The following is a 16,590-nucleotide window of genomic DNA, read 5'->3' as shown; positions in this document are numbered from 1 at the left end:
TCGCTCCCCTTATGCACCAGCTCGGGGTTGACTTTGCACCGCTGCTCTTAGTGGAAGGACTTCTGGTTTACACTGGTGTGGGGAAGGAGATTTAAGCACTACCTGCAGTTTTTTTATATGGCTAAAATTCAGATGAGGTTAGTGTGGGACAACTGGATTAGCTCAGCAGCAACAGCCCTGGCTCCCACAAGCCGCCCCGGGACCTGTGTTGGACCCCTCCAGCTGGGATCGGCAGCAGGGACAGGGGCTTGCCCACCCTCCCTGAGCCCCCACCCTGCCCGCTCTGCCACGTGACAGTGGGTCTTACAACAGCCTGACCTTGTTTACTCATCGGGCCAATCCTGCCCCTTAACAGCATTACCAGCAATAAAGGTGCCTTAGTAACAAAGCCAATTTTGACTTTGGGTTATTGTGGTTATATATCCTGCACTGACGCACAAAGGTCTCCCTGGGACCACGGTGACCTGGCTGTGGTAGGGAAAAGAAATATCCCTCCTTGGGCCAGGTCCAAGGCTGGACCTTGCCCTCCTTGGGCAAGTCCAGGCCCCTCTCGCCCATCTCGGTATCATCATGAAACGTGGCACGGCCATAACCTTTTAAACCACCTCCGGAGGAAGAGGTGGCAATACCCACTGTTAGTATCTTTGTCTGGTGGTTAGGATGCTCCTCTGGAGAAGGCCCACAGAGATGTGACCCCTCCACTCCATCATCCGAGGGGCATGTCCAAGCCACCAGGCATGGGCTGTGTGGGGAGGCGTGGGCACGTGGTGAAGCACAACGCCATAAAGATGAAGAAAATGAGTCATGATCCAGCAAGGAGAGGAGAAACAAGGCTCTGTGCCCACCTGGCAGAGGGAGCCCAGGTCACGGTTCCCCCGCTCATCCTCAGTTTGGATGGAGGAGACGGAATCAGCTGTGCAGGATGGGGTCTGTGCTGTGCTCATGCAGGTCAGTACAAGCATTTGTTTCTTCTAAGAGGAAAAAGGAGATTTTCTTTGAATAAGGGAGATCTCAGCCCCGTCAGTCGCCCGTCCATCCCCACGGGAGAGGCATAGAAGGCAGAGCTTGCCTTGCCTTTCCGCTATTCAATTTCGAGCAGGTGGTGCCCAGATCAGAGGGTGCCTCACAACATTTAGAGGAAATCAAGTTACCAGCTGTGATTAATAGCTGGTAAATGTCTAATAATAATGGACACATTTCTAATGCATTTAGAAATAGCAGGTTTCTCCTCTCCTTGCCTAGAGCAGCGAGGTGCTGCGTGCTCCTGAGCCACAGAGCCCCTCAGCAGCACTTCGCCCAATGGCTTTATTGGCTTTTTCTGACCACACATCTGCTAAAGCCATGTGGAAAGCGACACGGAGCAGGATGAGGAATACTGGGGGAGTTTTTTAATTGTTTGAGATTATTCGTTTCCCCTAAGAAAATTTCGGTTTTGCAGAGAATAGAAGTGAAATTTACTAAGCCTTTTTTTTTTTTTAAATCGCACAAATAGTTTTAATCTTTGGATATATGGTGCTGACCTCTTCCCCTCCCCGTCTCATCCCATGGACCCTGGAAGACAAGGTTTCCTTTAAAATGATGATGTCTATGTCAGTTAAACAAAGTAATGCGCTTTGAGAGATGTGACTGCATCCCTGAGCTTGGTCTGCAGAAGGAATGGAGACATCCACGCTGCCAGATGCAGCCAGCCGTGTGCCCCACAGGAGAAACATGTTTCATTGGTAAATTTATTTGACTTACTACTCTGCTTTGAGCCAGTAAAGCAAAACAAAAGAAAAAAGAATAATTGGGGAGGGGAAGTCTGAAATGTTTTATTGAAAAAACCCAAAGTCATCTCAAAACATCTTGATCTTTCCTTGTATTTTCTAGGAAAACACCATATTTAGCTGATTAAAACCAAACCAAAAAGAGATTATATTTTTCCTCTTGGTTGAAAATTGGGGGTAGGGGGAGTTTCCTTTTCATGTTATTCCTCATTTCAGTCCCTCTGCTCCTTCTCATCTCTTACACCCATTCCCTCCGCCTATATCCACGTGCAGCTCTTCCCCCCTGCATCTCCCAGCCTTGATAATTCCCAGTTTATGCTACGTCTCCCCATGGGTCGCACTTGAACACACGGAGTCCCTCCAGCCCCAGCTCCCACTCGCCTCCCTGCAGCAAGCGGGACCCTGCTCGCCCCGGCAGCTCCCCATCAACCTCACCCCTGCGTGCCAAGGAGCCGCAGGGACAGGACAGGGGCAAGGATGAGGACAGGATGGGATGGGATGGGGCGGGATGGGGTGATGCTCAGCTCCCTGCTGCTGCAGGGGTGATGCTGTGGCAGAGCGCGCTGCTGTGAGCGTGCAGCTCTTTGCACCACCTGAGATATGCTCTGGGGGTTTTAAGAGGGAAACCCCAACAGAGGCTCTGCAGGTGGAGTGATTATAAGCCCAAAATAAAACGCTCTTTTCCTAACAGGGATGATCAAGGCTGAAAAACCAAGGCCCATGACAGTCACATGCAGCACCCGTGAAGAGCTTTATCTCTTAACACACTGTACATCCAGTGAAGCGGGGGTACTTTCTAAAGCTGTGTCAGTTGAAGACGTACAAGTCCTTAAAAGCCTGTGGCAGGCTCTGGAGGAACCTTTTTAAAGATACATGAGGTGGGACGAGCACAGCCCCTGAGCGAAAGTGTATGTCACACACCAGGTGCTGCAGCTGCTGCAGCCCAAGCTGCTCTGCGCCAGGAGCAGCTTCTCCAGCAGCATTGCTCAGCCCGCACCGCGAGGGCAGAGCTCCCAAGGGAACAAGGATTATCTGTGAATCCACCATCCGTAGCCCCAAAAGCAAGGAATGAGCAAATTCATGGGGTCTGGAAGAGTTTTTTAGCAGTGACATGGGGAAATGCAGGTGGGAAGTCAGAGCCCAGCAGAGCCGGGGCTTCGTCGATGACAGGGTCATCCGATGGCAGATGCGGCAGCACGGCCTCGGCGTTGGGCTCCTCGTGAGCCTTTCCCGGGGAGTAGCTTGTCACCGCCCCAGGAGCACTGTACAGCCTCGCTCCTCACAGCGCGTGATGAATTGCAATATCCTAACAAGAACGCATCGCTTTCAGAGCTGTAACCAATATACAAGTCCATTGGCAGCAGATGTTATTAATGATGCCAATACATATTTTCATATTAATCTTCCATACTAGGCTTGTGTCTATCTGCAAATGATTATCATTCATTTTCCTGACAAATCTATCAAGATCATTTATTACTGTTCGGCAAAGGATCTTCTTTTAAACAAAGATTAATAACATTGCATTTTATCTGGCTGGCTGAGCCAAAGGAAATGAAATTAACAATGAACCCTACAAACATGTCATCACTTTAATTTACCGGAAAATATTTTAAAATGTTATTTAAAAGAATATACGCTATGGTGGGCACAGTTTATTACAAAGAAAAGAAATGAAACCGCATGCATTTTAGCAGGGTGGAGAGTGAGTTAGCAAACAGGGCACCGTGTTTTCTCTGGTTCCTCATACTCGTTTTCTGGGACAAGGAGGGAGCAGTGCACGCAGCCGCCTCGCTGTGCACAGACGGGCACCTGCCCAGCTGAATCGTAGCTGGAAGCCACTGTTTCTGGGTTAAAGTGGATCCTAGCTGGGATCACAAGCTCTCATCCCTGCAGGGAGCACTGCCCTCCCTGCATTTCTGTAGAGGGAAACTTCGCCAGGGTAAAGCTCGTGAAGATCTGAGGGAGAGGGGGGGACACGTGGGCTGACAGAGTCCCAGCACCCTTCTGCGCTTTTGGTCCCTATGAGGAAAAGAAACAAACTCAGTAAATTTACACGGGTTAGTTTCCTTTCTTCGACACTTTCCCTTCCCTTCATTTGAGTAAAATAATAATAAACAATAAATATACACCCAAGAACACATCAGAACCCCCTCCTACTTTTACTGCGAATAATAATGCAAAAACTTAATATCAACTTTGCCTTTGCATGCTTTGTTCATACCCATCAACTTTTCTTTTGAGCCCTGTTTTGGTGCATGTACCCACTGCTGTGTCTCTGCAGAACGTTCCCCATGTGCCTGGCTCTGGGCTGTGACATCTCTGGCAATGAGAATCCCACCACTCCCCTCCACAGCCTTGTGCCTGGAAGGTGTTCCCCCCCTCCCCGATACTGCAGCTCACTTATCCATTTCTCAGTGCCCAGTGCTTCCAACACCAGCAAATCACTCCTCTTCCTTGCTGGTGGGGAGAGGAGAAGGTTGCTTAAAACAATTTTGCATGCCAAGAAGTGTTTCTCCTACAGATAATAAAGTCAACTTCTTACCTTCAGTGGATTCATCTTATCTTACCCAGATACCAGGTTAGGAGCAATGTTTTAAACCCCAGACAAAAGAAAATAACCCTGCTAACCTCAAGCTGTAGCAGTTTCAAAATGCTGACATACCGACAAGAGGATTTCCAAGTGTATCTCTGCGGAGGAGCAAAAGCACACTCGCTAAATTGGCTGGTATTTAACCATACATTTTATAGCTAGAGAACAAAGTCTTCTGGATTTTTTTTTAATTAAAAAGTCATCAATGTAGCATAGGTCTTCAAAAATTTATAACAAATAAGAAAAGCCTGAACATACCCCAGAGCAGGGTCTGGCTTGTCCACAGTTCAAAAGGTAATGAGTTAATAAGAGAAGCAAGTTGCCCCTCTGCCTAAGCTGGAGGTGTACCTCCAGGTACCTTGGGGACACTTTTGTAGTTTCATAAGTGGCGAGAGCTCAGGCTGCACATGTCCAGGCCGTGCATACTGAAGTAGGACCAGACTCCAAGCTTCTAAAAGGTCTAATCTTTTACTTTGACCCAGAATTTACTGGTAGGATTTGGGATTTTTGACTGAGCAATAATACCACAACACATATGGCAGAACATTCCTGCCTATTTCTTTAGCAAACTGCCAGCTTAGCCATGTTTCTTTTAGCACAGTCATCACCCTGGTATAAAGACTACAAGCTAAGAAACCAGTTTCTGCCTAAAGTGTTCTAAAAGCTAAATACTCATTACATTAGAAAAAAAAGGAGCTGCACCTTATTTCTAGTGAGACTGCATCTCGCTTCAGCTTTCAACTGCTGGATTTCATCAAGCCTCTTCTGTTACATTAAGCAGTTGCCTGTTATGAACTTATACTACATAAATAAAAATCACAGGCAGTGCATGCAGAGAAACGGGGCTTTATAATCATGGAAAGGCAATAAAGGGGATAAAGCCAAAAGGAAGTGGCAAAGGACAAAATGTAGCAGATGCAAAAAACAAATTCAAGCCTCTCATCTCACTGTCCTGTATATATATTTAGTGGGGTTCATTTATTTTCTGCATTTCAGACAAATGCCAGCATAATGTGGGAGGCGTTATCCAACCTCGGTGATTCCCCAAAGCTGGGTATGAACAGTTTTTTGTTTGCCTTGAGCAGTAAGAGCGATGTACAGGGTGTTGTGAAGGCGACACAGGGAGCAATAAATGAAAGTGATTTTTTAGCATAGGTAAAATGTTGGTGTCACAACAATTCCAGATTTTTGTACAGCCTCCTCTGAAGCAGGTGATCACGAGTGAAGAAGCCAATTGCCAAGCTGCCCCAACACAGTGTTGCTGCAATGGCGATGAAAGCACCCTTCCAGGCTGTGAAAGATTGCAAGGAAACGTCACCACCTGTTCTTCAGAGAAATGAAAGACAACGACTTCCTCATCACCCAAACATAACCTTCTTCCCAGTGGAGAAGGCAAATCCACTGGGAACCAAAATACCAGATGTCCTTGTTGGAGAAATGCTCAAGGAGGAGTCTTTATTGGTGTTGCCCATCATTGCCCCAAATCCCACTGCACGCACCACTGCCTTTTCCCAAGTGTACCCTGACCCTCAGAGTCACGCATTTTCTCCACCTTTCTGTGACTCAATGAGTCTTGAAACTCCTACAGGAGAGATGGAGAATGCTTCTGCCCCAGAACAGCCCCTCAACCCAAGAACTAGGCACTCTTCAAAGTCTCTTATAGGTTTAAAGTCCTTCAAGGGGAGCAGGGAAGTCTGTGGACATCCAATGGCTCTTTAATTCCTGACCTGAGATCCCATATAATACCTGAAGCCATCTTCATGCCTTCCCTCCCCTTGCCTCAAATGCAATTTCCAACACCTCTGTGTACCCATCTCCATCACAGCGCATGGGGAGATGTTATTTAAGCATGTGCCATCTGGTCAAAGTCTGGCATCAAGGTATCAGTGTGCCATTCAAGCACAGCCCAAGATTTCATAAGCAAAAACTGAAATATCATGCAGTGCAATATTATAGATAAGCTGTCCAAGCAAGACCAGATGGCACCACCATGCCAAGGACAACAAACAGAGATATTAAGTTGTCAGAGTACGAACCAAAGTCAGCCTGAGCTGCTGACTGCGTGCCATTTCTGTGCATGATTCCCAGGAATGAGAAACAAGCTGTCCCAAAAGACACTGCAGAAGTGCTCCTGGAGAGGGCACTTGAAGAACGCTCTGTGAGCCACAGGGTGTCCCCTGAGGAGTCCCAGTGCCGCACGAGGGGGAGTGCGCATAAGAGTGCGTTACAGCACACACGTGTATGCAAAACGTAAGAGCAACTGCACTCGCAACACTCAGCGACTGCTCTATGGCGTGGCTTCTCTACGAGACTGCTATGAGGTTGGGCTGACAGCACTCCGGCTTCAGTACTGGGATGGAGATCATCGGGGACAATTCCTCTGCCCACTTTCTGGCTTAGACTAACAAAGCAGGCTTTATTTCTGAGTGTGTGTGGGGAGCAAGGACCAGGGTAACCATTTTAAGAAACCCATAATTTTTGCTGCATTTGTTCAAAACAGGAATGTTGTTCAAAACATTCAGTTATGACTTGCTCCTGTAGCTTCCACAAAAGAAGCATTCAATTTAATATGTGAGACTCATAACCAACTCACGCAGTGCAACAGTTCACATCAGTTTGAAGAAAAAAAATTCTGCTGGAAGCACGGGCAAGTAGCAGTGTCAATTTTTCATTAACCTACAGCCACTGTCTCTGTAGACTTAAGTAGCTGTAAATAAGATTACTGTTATAATTTCTTCTGGTCCCTAAGGGGAGGGAAAAAAAAACTTCTCAAAACTTTTAAGGTGATTAAAAAAACCCCACCTTTAAATTGGAGGTAGTTTCAGTTTACTTTCATATTTCAAAATCAAATCTTAGTTTCAGCCTCACATCAAAGCAGAAATGTCAGTTGCTTTGTTTCTACATCTTCCATGAAAGAAGTTCCAGCTTATACATGAGCCGAATGCCAAGTAAATAGATTTTCCTGGGGAACAAGACAGCTTTTTTTGTTTGTCTTAAACATATGTAAATAGAGTCCCAGGAGCTGAGTTGCCTGTCGCTTCCGCCAGGTTTACACTCATGTCACTCCAGCTGGCTATTTCTGACCGACCTTAGGTCAGGACTGCAGAAGTTTCCCTCCCCACTCCTCCACACACTCGTATCGAGCAGCCACTCAAGCCCTTTCCCTCCAGCCTCATACCTCAGCGAACAGGAAGCAGTTTAATAGGTATTCCTTTTTTGCTAGTTTCTTATTCCTTCTTTTCCTTTTTTTTGTTTTTAAGCTCCAGTTGCAGAATCACAGAAGAACTTTGGTCCTCTGTCACAGGCACCGAGACGGTTCTGGAAAGCTTTCAGCAGATAAGATCAGTATCTGACAATATATGGCTACTATCAATAAACAGCGGTATATTAAAGACTGATGGTACCTACTGGTTCGTGGTCAAGATTATGGAGGGCAGGGAAGAAACAGGAATGAATTGGTAAGAAAAATTACTCTTTTTTTTTTTTTTTTTTTTTTTTTTTAAACAGGAGGGCACCATCAGTCTTGGGATTTCTCTGTTCGGTACCAGGCATTTGAACAGTGGAGAGTTATTTTCCACAATGCCAGAAGACAACAAAGAAGAGTACAATCCCTTCACATGCCCATCTTCTATTACTCAACTTTTCTTTTTTTAAATTTAAAATAGCAGATCAATGCAAAATTAAGAGCACTTAATGCTTGTCATTTCCAAATGGCTTGGGTTACATCTCAATCTTCAGCACCTGTTTTGGGTGTAATACTGGGTAGCACTGAGGAATGCATCACTTTATAGGCTATGCATAAGCCGCAATTGAGGAAAATCCTCAAGTACACGAGAAACCTCAATTTTGATTGGCCAAGTTACCATAACTTACTGATAATTCAAATCACTCGAGTATTATTCAGTGTTTTCTTCTCCCTGCTTTTTTCATCTTTTGACAAGTTTACAAAGAAAAGAATGGAGCAGAGCTTAGCTGCGTTACATCCAATATGCTGCCTACACAAACGCCAGAGAAGCGAAATGAACCCCAGAACATATGGCACTCTGCTGACAGAGCTCAGAAACTGGTTCTGCATGAGCAACAAGGAACATCTTGAAATGCACAAGACATATGTGTTTTAGGAGGAAGATTGAAGTGTTTCATAATAAAACAGGACAAAGTGAAATACAAGTGCTGTATAAAATTTTAATTAAAAACTGGTTTTACCCCTCAACGTGAATGTACAATATGTTTCCCAGATGGATTTCATATTTAAGTATTATCCAAACCAAAAACGTAAATGAGACAAATAAAGCCTTCAAAAATGGCACAGAGGCTAAAATGTATGTAAACACTAGATGACTGCAGTGAAAACAAGGCAGGCAGGGAAAGCAACCTCTTAGCAAATGTTTACTACTGGAGTACTGAATGAAACAGTTCATACAACTATAGTCTTAGTAACAACACAATTAGCCAAACATTCAAAAATTCAAGTCAGTGTAACAATACAAATGTACGCATTAGAATTCACCACTGTTCAGCGATGTAAATGGTGCTTTTGTTACTTATAAGTTTCACAGATTATTTTATACACTGAAAATTCATGGTATACAAATGCATAATGCATGGCATGCCATGCATCAAACCACTCTCAAAGTCTACCCCTGCTTTCAGCCTCCCACCCTCACTTTGTGTGAAGTTCTGTTCACACATTCAATGGCATCAGCTGTACGGGGTTACGCAAAAGCCTGACCACAGAACAGAATTTTTGTGCTGTATCCTCGGGATCAGTAAATTCTTATGAACCAGGAGGGATGTTGTTTTGCAACAGCAAACTCCTTTCCCTGAAGAGGTGAGAAGGCGGCTCAGATCACCACTTCTCAGATTGCAGAGAGTTCTCTCCTAGATCAGAAGCAATCACCCAGAATTGAATGGAAATACACATGAAGAAAAAGCACAGTCTCCACATTGATCAAGCAAAGAGAAAGATTACAGTTCCTTCATGTTGCCATCCAGACAAACTATCGCTGCACTTCAGTGAATTTCTCATTGAAGACAAACAGGGAACAAACTGCATATCTTTGGCGAGCCAACACTGTTAACAAAAGGAGCTACAGCCTCATCTTTTAAGGGCTTTGGCTGATGATGTTTTGAATTCCATGGAGAAAGCAGTAGAAACCAATGCAATCACGGGCTTGTGCAGTGTAATAGAAACAGGAATATTAGGTGTTCTTGATCACTTCCCACAACACTGGTTTATTTGTTGAAACTGAAAGGAACTGGCAAAAACCGGTTCTCTGCTGCTACCAGAGACCACCACCTAAACCAGATATCATTTCTGTCAGTGAGGTAGCTCATTAAGATCATCCACAGAAGAGCTGTTCTCTCTTAGCTTCAATTGTTTTCACTGGAACCAAGCAGCTAAGTTGCATTGATTTGAAAGTTCCCCCAAATTCCTTGACTACTAAACAAATCTCTTGAGATACTTTCAACATCCTGATAATGATCACTCTGTAACCACTGAAGTAATTAACATAATGGTAGGTTTTCCTGTGACCCAGAGATTCCACTTTACAATATTTATACAGTTAAGTTACCACTGCTAAACGGCTACGAATTTTGTTGCACAGTTCAGTGTTTTAGAAAACACTTTCAAGCTTAAAAATTAGGAAAAGCAGAATTATATAATAAGCTATTGCTTGCACACAGACTGAAAAGGCAGAGATTCCTTCCAACTTACTTTCTCTGACAAACCTATGGCACACCACACAAACTTCTCCACTGTCAAGTTGCACACACCATTGCACCCCTTGCTCCTGGGGAGAGGATAAGAACAAATGATGTGATAGATGTTAATAGCACTGATTAGTACACATAGCAGAAAAAACTAAGATATCAGGATGACAAAAAAATAATTTGTATTAAAAAAACCCCAAAGATATCATGAGAGCAATCAGTATGAGCATGATGAACCCAGATCATTCAGGAGACAGAAGCTGAGTAGGATACCCACTGTAAAGACTACTCCTTTATGTAGTAAAGCAGTTCATTATCTTTTTCAGCTATCTCTTAGATCTAATAGGTTTCTATCTTGATAAGATTAAGACTTGCTTAATAATTGGCTGATTAAAACATAATAAACCTAGGAAAATTAAAATAAAGCCTTTTTAGTAACCTGGAGATGAGATGGGACTTTTCAGCCAGGCTTCCACAAAATAATTTCTGTAACATTCACCTCAGGATCCCAAAGCACTTCACAGTCATTTAATTAAGCTTCAATAGAGCACAAATTCCCCATTTTACAGCTGAGGTAACAATGAGAAGGAGTTTGGAACAGACTATTTAATACTGAGCAGAGCTATATGTTCTGTTATTTTGCCCAAAAAATAGATTCCCAACACTTATAGGTAGATTTCTTTCTCCCCTGACTGTTTTGGCAGCCTCCTAAGTAATAGTAAAATTCCAACATGTGATGCACAATCTAAAGAACAGCCTTCATCATCTTCCAAGCTGCTCAGATTTGTGGTATAAACACTGCTGCCCATCTATCTTACAAAGCTGCTCCTACCTGTTCCCATTACTCTAGCCATCCCTCTGCCTCTTGTCCCCAATGGACCAATTTAAGCTTCCCTTCTTCTAGTTGAAAACTTAGATAAGGCAAATCATTAAAGAGTTTGACATTTTTGCCTTTAATCCACAACAGGTCAATGACTGAGTGATTTCCAAAGCAACTACTACTCAGCAAAGGATTTGCATTTCTACTCAACACAGGCAGGTAGTTTGTCTAAAGCCACCCCAAGATCCTGCACTATACCAAGTTATTTGTAGGAAAGAGGGAAGGGAGCAGGTAGGAAGCAGACTCTGACTTATTAAAATGAAAGTGATTAAAATATTGCACTGATTGCATACTGCAAGCAACACTGGATGCTGAATAGCATTTGGTGAGAATACTCATGGGTTATAATAATTTGGGGAGGGCAATAGAAAGAGACAGACTCTACAGAAAAACACTAAATTGCTCTTAATCTAGCCCATTATTTCTAGATTTAAGTAGGCAGTTTTCCTTTAGGAGGTGAAATGATGGGGGTGGAATTACGCCATCCCACTGTCACTAACAGACCACTTTGTGGATGGCAAAAGATAAGGAACGAGCATCGAAAATGCTATTTTAAGCTCCACTCAGGAACCTAGAAATTTGCATTTGATAGAAGGGATTTAAATTGTATCAGAAGGCAAGGTGCACTAAACAATTACAGTTTATTACTATGTTGGTTCACTGCCTGAACTTATCACATACTGCAGCAGCAAAGGGGCAGCAGTGCTCAGTGCACTTCAGCTGTATGCATATTAGTAGGAGGGTTAGCTGTGCAAACAGGGAAGGGGCCAAAATCTTCTGAAAACGAAGTGGCTTGCAGATTTTATGGACAGATCGGAGTAATTTGGGTCTTAAGTCACATTTCACAGAAAAGTTTTCCATTAACCAAACCGGATTTCCAGCACAGTGCTTGGAAGACAACTCTCTCTGCTGTATCACAGCATATGCGCTATGGAATGACTCCGACCCAAGAGAGAAACACATATCCTGCAGCAGCCGATTCCGAAAGACATTATACACACCATCTCCCCTCGCAGCTGGAGCAGGGCCAAAGACACTCACAGCCTATCTGCTTCATTTGGCGTTATGCTGCCTATGAAGACTACAGTGAGGATATTCATAATGGTCAAAATTCAACATATGACACTTTTTTTTCCTCCCATCCAGTTTTCACCTTTGATGAAAAAAAAAATTTTTCATCTTTGATGAAAAACTGAAGGTTGCCATATTACCATATGCTTCCTTTCTTTAGCTAGGGGAATAGAACAGATATAACCCAGCCATTCCTCTGGACCCCTCAAAAACATTACCCTGTTTTTTGAAAGTGGCCTCCAACCTTCCTCATCCCCTCCTTGCGTCTTCAATTCATGGCAACTTGCGTCCTTACTTATCCATACAAAAAACCAAAGCCTCAGCATTCAGGCCTTCTTACACATCAAACAAACAGGAACTAAAGTCTGCTGGACTGCTGGGGAGGGAAAAATCGAACAGTACTTCTATGTCACAGAACCAGATTAGGCCAAAGGGGAGCAGCCAATCTTCAGAAAACTCTAACTTTTACTAAGCTGTGACACTGGGGAGGGAAAACATGGAGAATATTGAATGAAAACTCTGGGATACCATGAGAAGAACAGTAAATCTTATGGCTCAAACACATACAAGGAAACCACAGCAACCTTCAGATTTCAGTAGATTCATTTTAAACCAAAAGCTTGGAAAGTATCTCTCAGAATACGCCCTGCCTATTTAGGATCCATTCGAATATACCTACTTTCCTGAGCAGCAAGGAGAAAGAAACTATTCCCTTATGGACTAATACGGGGTCACAGGAATAGGCTAATGAATGAATACCAGGTACCGGTAGCACAATACTCCATGGCCACCATGCCTTCAGTGGCACAGTTTGGGTAAGTTTTATTTTTCACTGCTGCAAAAAAAGTGTACTACTACTTCATAGAGTGACTCAACACTTATCCATATGTCATGATTTAACCCCAGCCGGCAACTAAGCACCTCACAACCGCTCGCTCGCTCCCCCCCGGTGGGATGGGGGAAGAGAATCAGAAGAGTAAAAGTGAGAAAACTCGTGGGTTGAGATAAAGACAGTTTAAAAAGTAAAGCAAAAGCTGCGCATGCAAGCAAAGCAAAGCAAAGCAAGGAATTCATTCACTCCTTCCCATTGGCAGGCAGGTGTTCAGTCATCTCCAGGAAAGCAGAGCTCCATCACGTGTAACAGTTACTTGGGAAGACAAGCGCCATCACTCCAAATGTCCCCCCCTTCCTTCTTCTTCCCCAGCTTTATATGCTGAGCATGACGTCACCTGGTATGGAATATCCCTTTGGTCAGTTGGGGTCAGCTGTCCCAGCTGTGTCCCCTCCCAACTTCTTGTGCACCCCCAGCCCACTCACTGGTGGGGTGGTGTGAGGAGCAGAAGAGAAGCACTTGACTCTGTGTAAGCACTGCTCAGCAATAACAAAAACATCCCTGTTATCAACACTGTTTTCAGCACAAATCCCAAACACAGCCCCATACTAGCTACTATAAAGAAAATTAACTCTATCCCAGTCAAAACCAGCATAAGACCGTGCAGCTAATGCCCTTTGAATGCGCTAATGTGCTAAATGGCATCAGGGACAGGAAGTTATCAGTGTTAATCCACTTCAACTGGTTTAACAGTTACAAGGAATAGAAATGTCTATATGCAAGACACTTCCTCTGAGAGTCCCCTTTCCCGAAACAGAAGCACACAGCCTTTCAATGTGCTTTCCCACTAGCATAATTGCTCACCAACTGCTTTCTCAAATCAATTATGTTGCCTCAGCATTAAAGGATGGAAGGCAGAGTAGACCAACTTTTTGTTTATCTAGGCATGCTGGCAGGTTACAGTCATATGTCTGCCATCTGTACTGCTAGCTTTATCTTTTATCCAATCATAACAGGTAAAATGGCATTGGTGTAATTGAATCTGTTCGCTCAGTCAGGGAAGGAGCCAGAACAGGCATTTGTTTTTTCCCCCATTCTGAAAGGAAGCAGAAGATGGACACTCTTGCCCTTTTAAAACATTCCGCTTTTCAATAGACGGGCAATTTGCCCCGGTCTGCTAATGTGGGATCTGTTCAATGCAAGGCTGAAAAGGTTCCATCCCTGGGGAAAGCATCGAACTGCTGATGAACATTTGGTGGCCTTTAGCAAAAACGATGCGATTTCTGCCAACAGGATCCCAGCAGACTGGGAAGGACAGGCTCCAAATTAGGTGGGATTGTGATGCAGGAACTTCAGAAGGCCTGTTTGGGGTATATGAGGAGCCTGCTGACTAGCACCAGTCTTTCCCCCTCCACACTCCTTTCTTATTCATTTTTTTTTAAAATTACAAGTATATTGGCAAATGTCATGGCTGCATTCAAGAGAGTGTGGAAACTTCCAAATGCACAGGGTGTGTGAAGACGACCTTTCTTCTGATACAAAGGCTGCTGGGTTGGGTGGGTTTCTTTTAAAATTTGACAGTATTAGAAAATTTGTGACTAAAGGTGCTTGAAACCACTTTGAAAGCATGTCTATAGGACAGTATCAGAGTTTCTGCCTGTCTCAAAAATAAACAATCCAAAAGCAATTTTCTAGAAAACAATTCCCTTTGTCCCAGAGGGGACGCTTTTAAATCAACACTCACATCCACCTTCCTCTTTAGACCCCCTCTCTGAACACTAGGACATACTGCTTCTTCAACCAATTCTGTTTATGTTACTAAATAGCTTTAATTATTTAATAACAATTGGCTGCAGCTGAAATCCAAGTTGGTGTCAAACAGGAATGTACAGCAGACCTATTAGTCTTCAAATGACTATGTTTTCATAGTTTCATAGAAGCAACACCATCTTGATTAACTGTGGAGCGGCTTAGTTGCTGTTGGGTTTGGGGGAGGCGGGGGACAGGCAGGGGGGTGTTAATAGTTTCCTTTTGGCAACCCAGGCCAAAACCTCATTTCTCCAAAACCCTGCCCAACCATAATTACACCTTAAAAATAGAGTACAAATATTTGTTACATAAAAATAGGTTCCGTTACAAATATGAACACTGTGTACTGTGCATTTCCAGGTGAATTGCTATCAGGAGTGCGTTTTTCGGTCCGAAACAGTGCCAGAAGCTTTTCGGTACATGTTTCTGTATATTTTCTCGAGACTCTCTTCAAAGATCGCTCTGTGAGTCTTCCCTTTGTATACAGCTGCATGACTAGACCAATATTCACCATTATCCAAGTGAACAGTAGCGTTCTGCTGCACTGGTGAACTGTCAACAGAAAGAAGATAAGAAAAAATGATCAAATCAAGGTAAGGAGGAGGAATCAGAAGCACAAAACCAGCAGAAATCCAAATGTAGAACTTGCTAATCACGGATTACCTTTCACAAATTGATAAAAAAGACTGCACTGCAGCTACTTCTAAGGAATGGGAGCCCCACGTTATTCATTCACACAAATTCTCCCTCATTTATCTGAGTGCACTTGATAATACCTCCCAAATAGAAAGAGAATTAATTTTCAAAGAGCACGCAGTAATTTTGCTGTATTTTGACAGGCAGTGTGACTAGGCACTAAGCCTATGCAAGAGCAGCACAGTAGGATTTTTGTGTCCTTTGAAGGTCACAATGTAACCACAAGCAGCTATTTCAATATGAAGACAATCTATCAAAGGTATATTAAATTACTGTGGTTGCAGCTGTAAAGTGCTCTACTGGAAACATCTTGGATTAAGTATTCTACCAAATACATTATGATATAGTGGCAATCGAGTGTTCCTTCCCCGCCCCATCTTCTGTGTCACTGTTTTAATACTAAACAAAAATACCATCTCATATTTCAGTTGCTTTGAGAAATTATTTCCTAAATCTACGAAATGAAATTTATTCTCTGACAATCATTATGAAACCCTGACAAATCTGAAGTGTATATATCTAAACTTCATGACTATTTGCCTTCTCTTGAAACTTTCAAAACAAAGGCTTGTGTCATATAATGAAATGAGCCATTTTCCTGTAATGAAGCATGAAACAAGTAGCTCAAAAATCATAAGCAAAAAATGACTACTGAGGTGATATTTTTCACATCTGCTCAGAGATTTAGGCACCTAAGACACTTAAAAATTAGGACTGAGTTATCTTCAGCCTTTCATGAATGTTCTCAGTCTGGGAAATGAAACTGGAAATGTGAAGCTGATGGTGACCATCTTCATTTAGGACATGGATTACATTTCACAGGGAAGCTTTATCTTTTCTTATATACATAGAGTCATAGAATAGTTTGGATTGGAAAGGGCCTTTAAAAGGTCATCTAGTCCAACCTCCCTGCCCCTGCAGGGACATCTTCAACTAGATCATATCATTTATTAATCTATTACGGTCAAATCAGTACTTAAAACTTTGTCCTCAAGTTAATATCAGTAAACACCTGTGACAAAATTGAAAGAAACCTTATGTCAAAGGACTCACAAGTATACTTCTAGCTAGCTGCATCAAAACATAAGGTTTTCACTTTAAGAAAGGAAAATGGTGAGGAAAGAAGAGGGAGATGTAAAATCCATTTTCTAAAGTCACATTTCTAAGCTTCCACTGTCCCATGGAAAACAAAAGAAGGAATAGCTTTTGCTTTTACATTTCTTATATT

General features: G+C 43.1%; 1 protein-coding gene across 7 annotated transcripts in view; it reads right to left on the bottom strand.

Moving 5' to 3' along the window:
• Window positions 1-8,524: 8,524 nt before the first annotated feature.
• SPATA6 (spermatogenesis associated 6) overlaps window positions 8,525-16,590 on the bottom strand; it is a 46,983-nt gene continuing 38,917 nt past the window's right edge. For 4 of the 7 annotated variants that reach the window (XR_012674447.1, XM_075155812.1, XM_075155816.1 and 1 more), the window contains one exon: window positions 8,525-15,218. Coding sequence is in view for 5 of the 7 variants with exons in the window: in XM_075155812.1 (XP_075011913.1) it covers window positions 15,038-15,218 (181 nt within the window). In the remaining 2 variants the exon portion in view is untranslated. The remainder of the gene's footprint in view (window positions 15,219-16,590) is intronic. The other 3 variants (XM_075155813.1, XM_075155815.1, XR_012674448.1) reach the window with 3 other exon arrangements.

Source organism: Calonectris borealis, chromosome 8 (assembly GCF_964195595.1).
Source record: "Calonectris borealis chromosome 8, bCalBor7.hap1.2, whole genome shotgun sequence".
NCBI lineage: Eukaryota > Metazoa > Chordata > Aves > Procellariiformes > Procellariidae > Calonectris > Calonectris borealis.
This window is presented reverse-complemented; position numbering and strand designations above follow the sequence as displayed.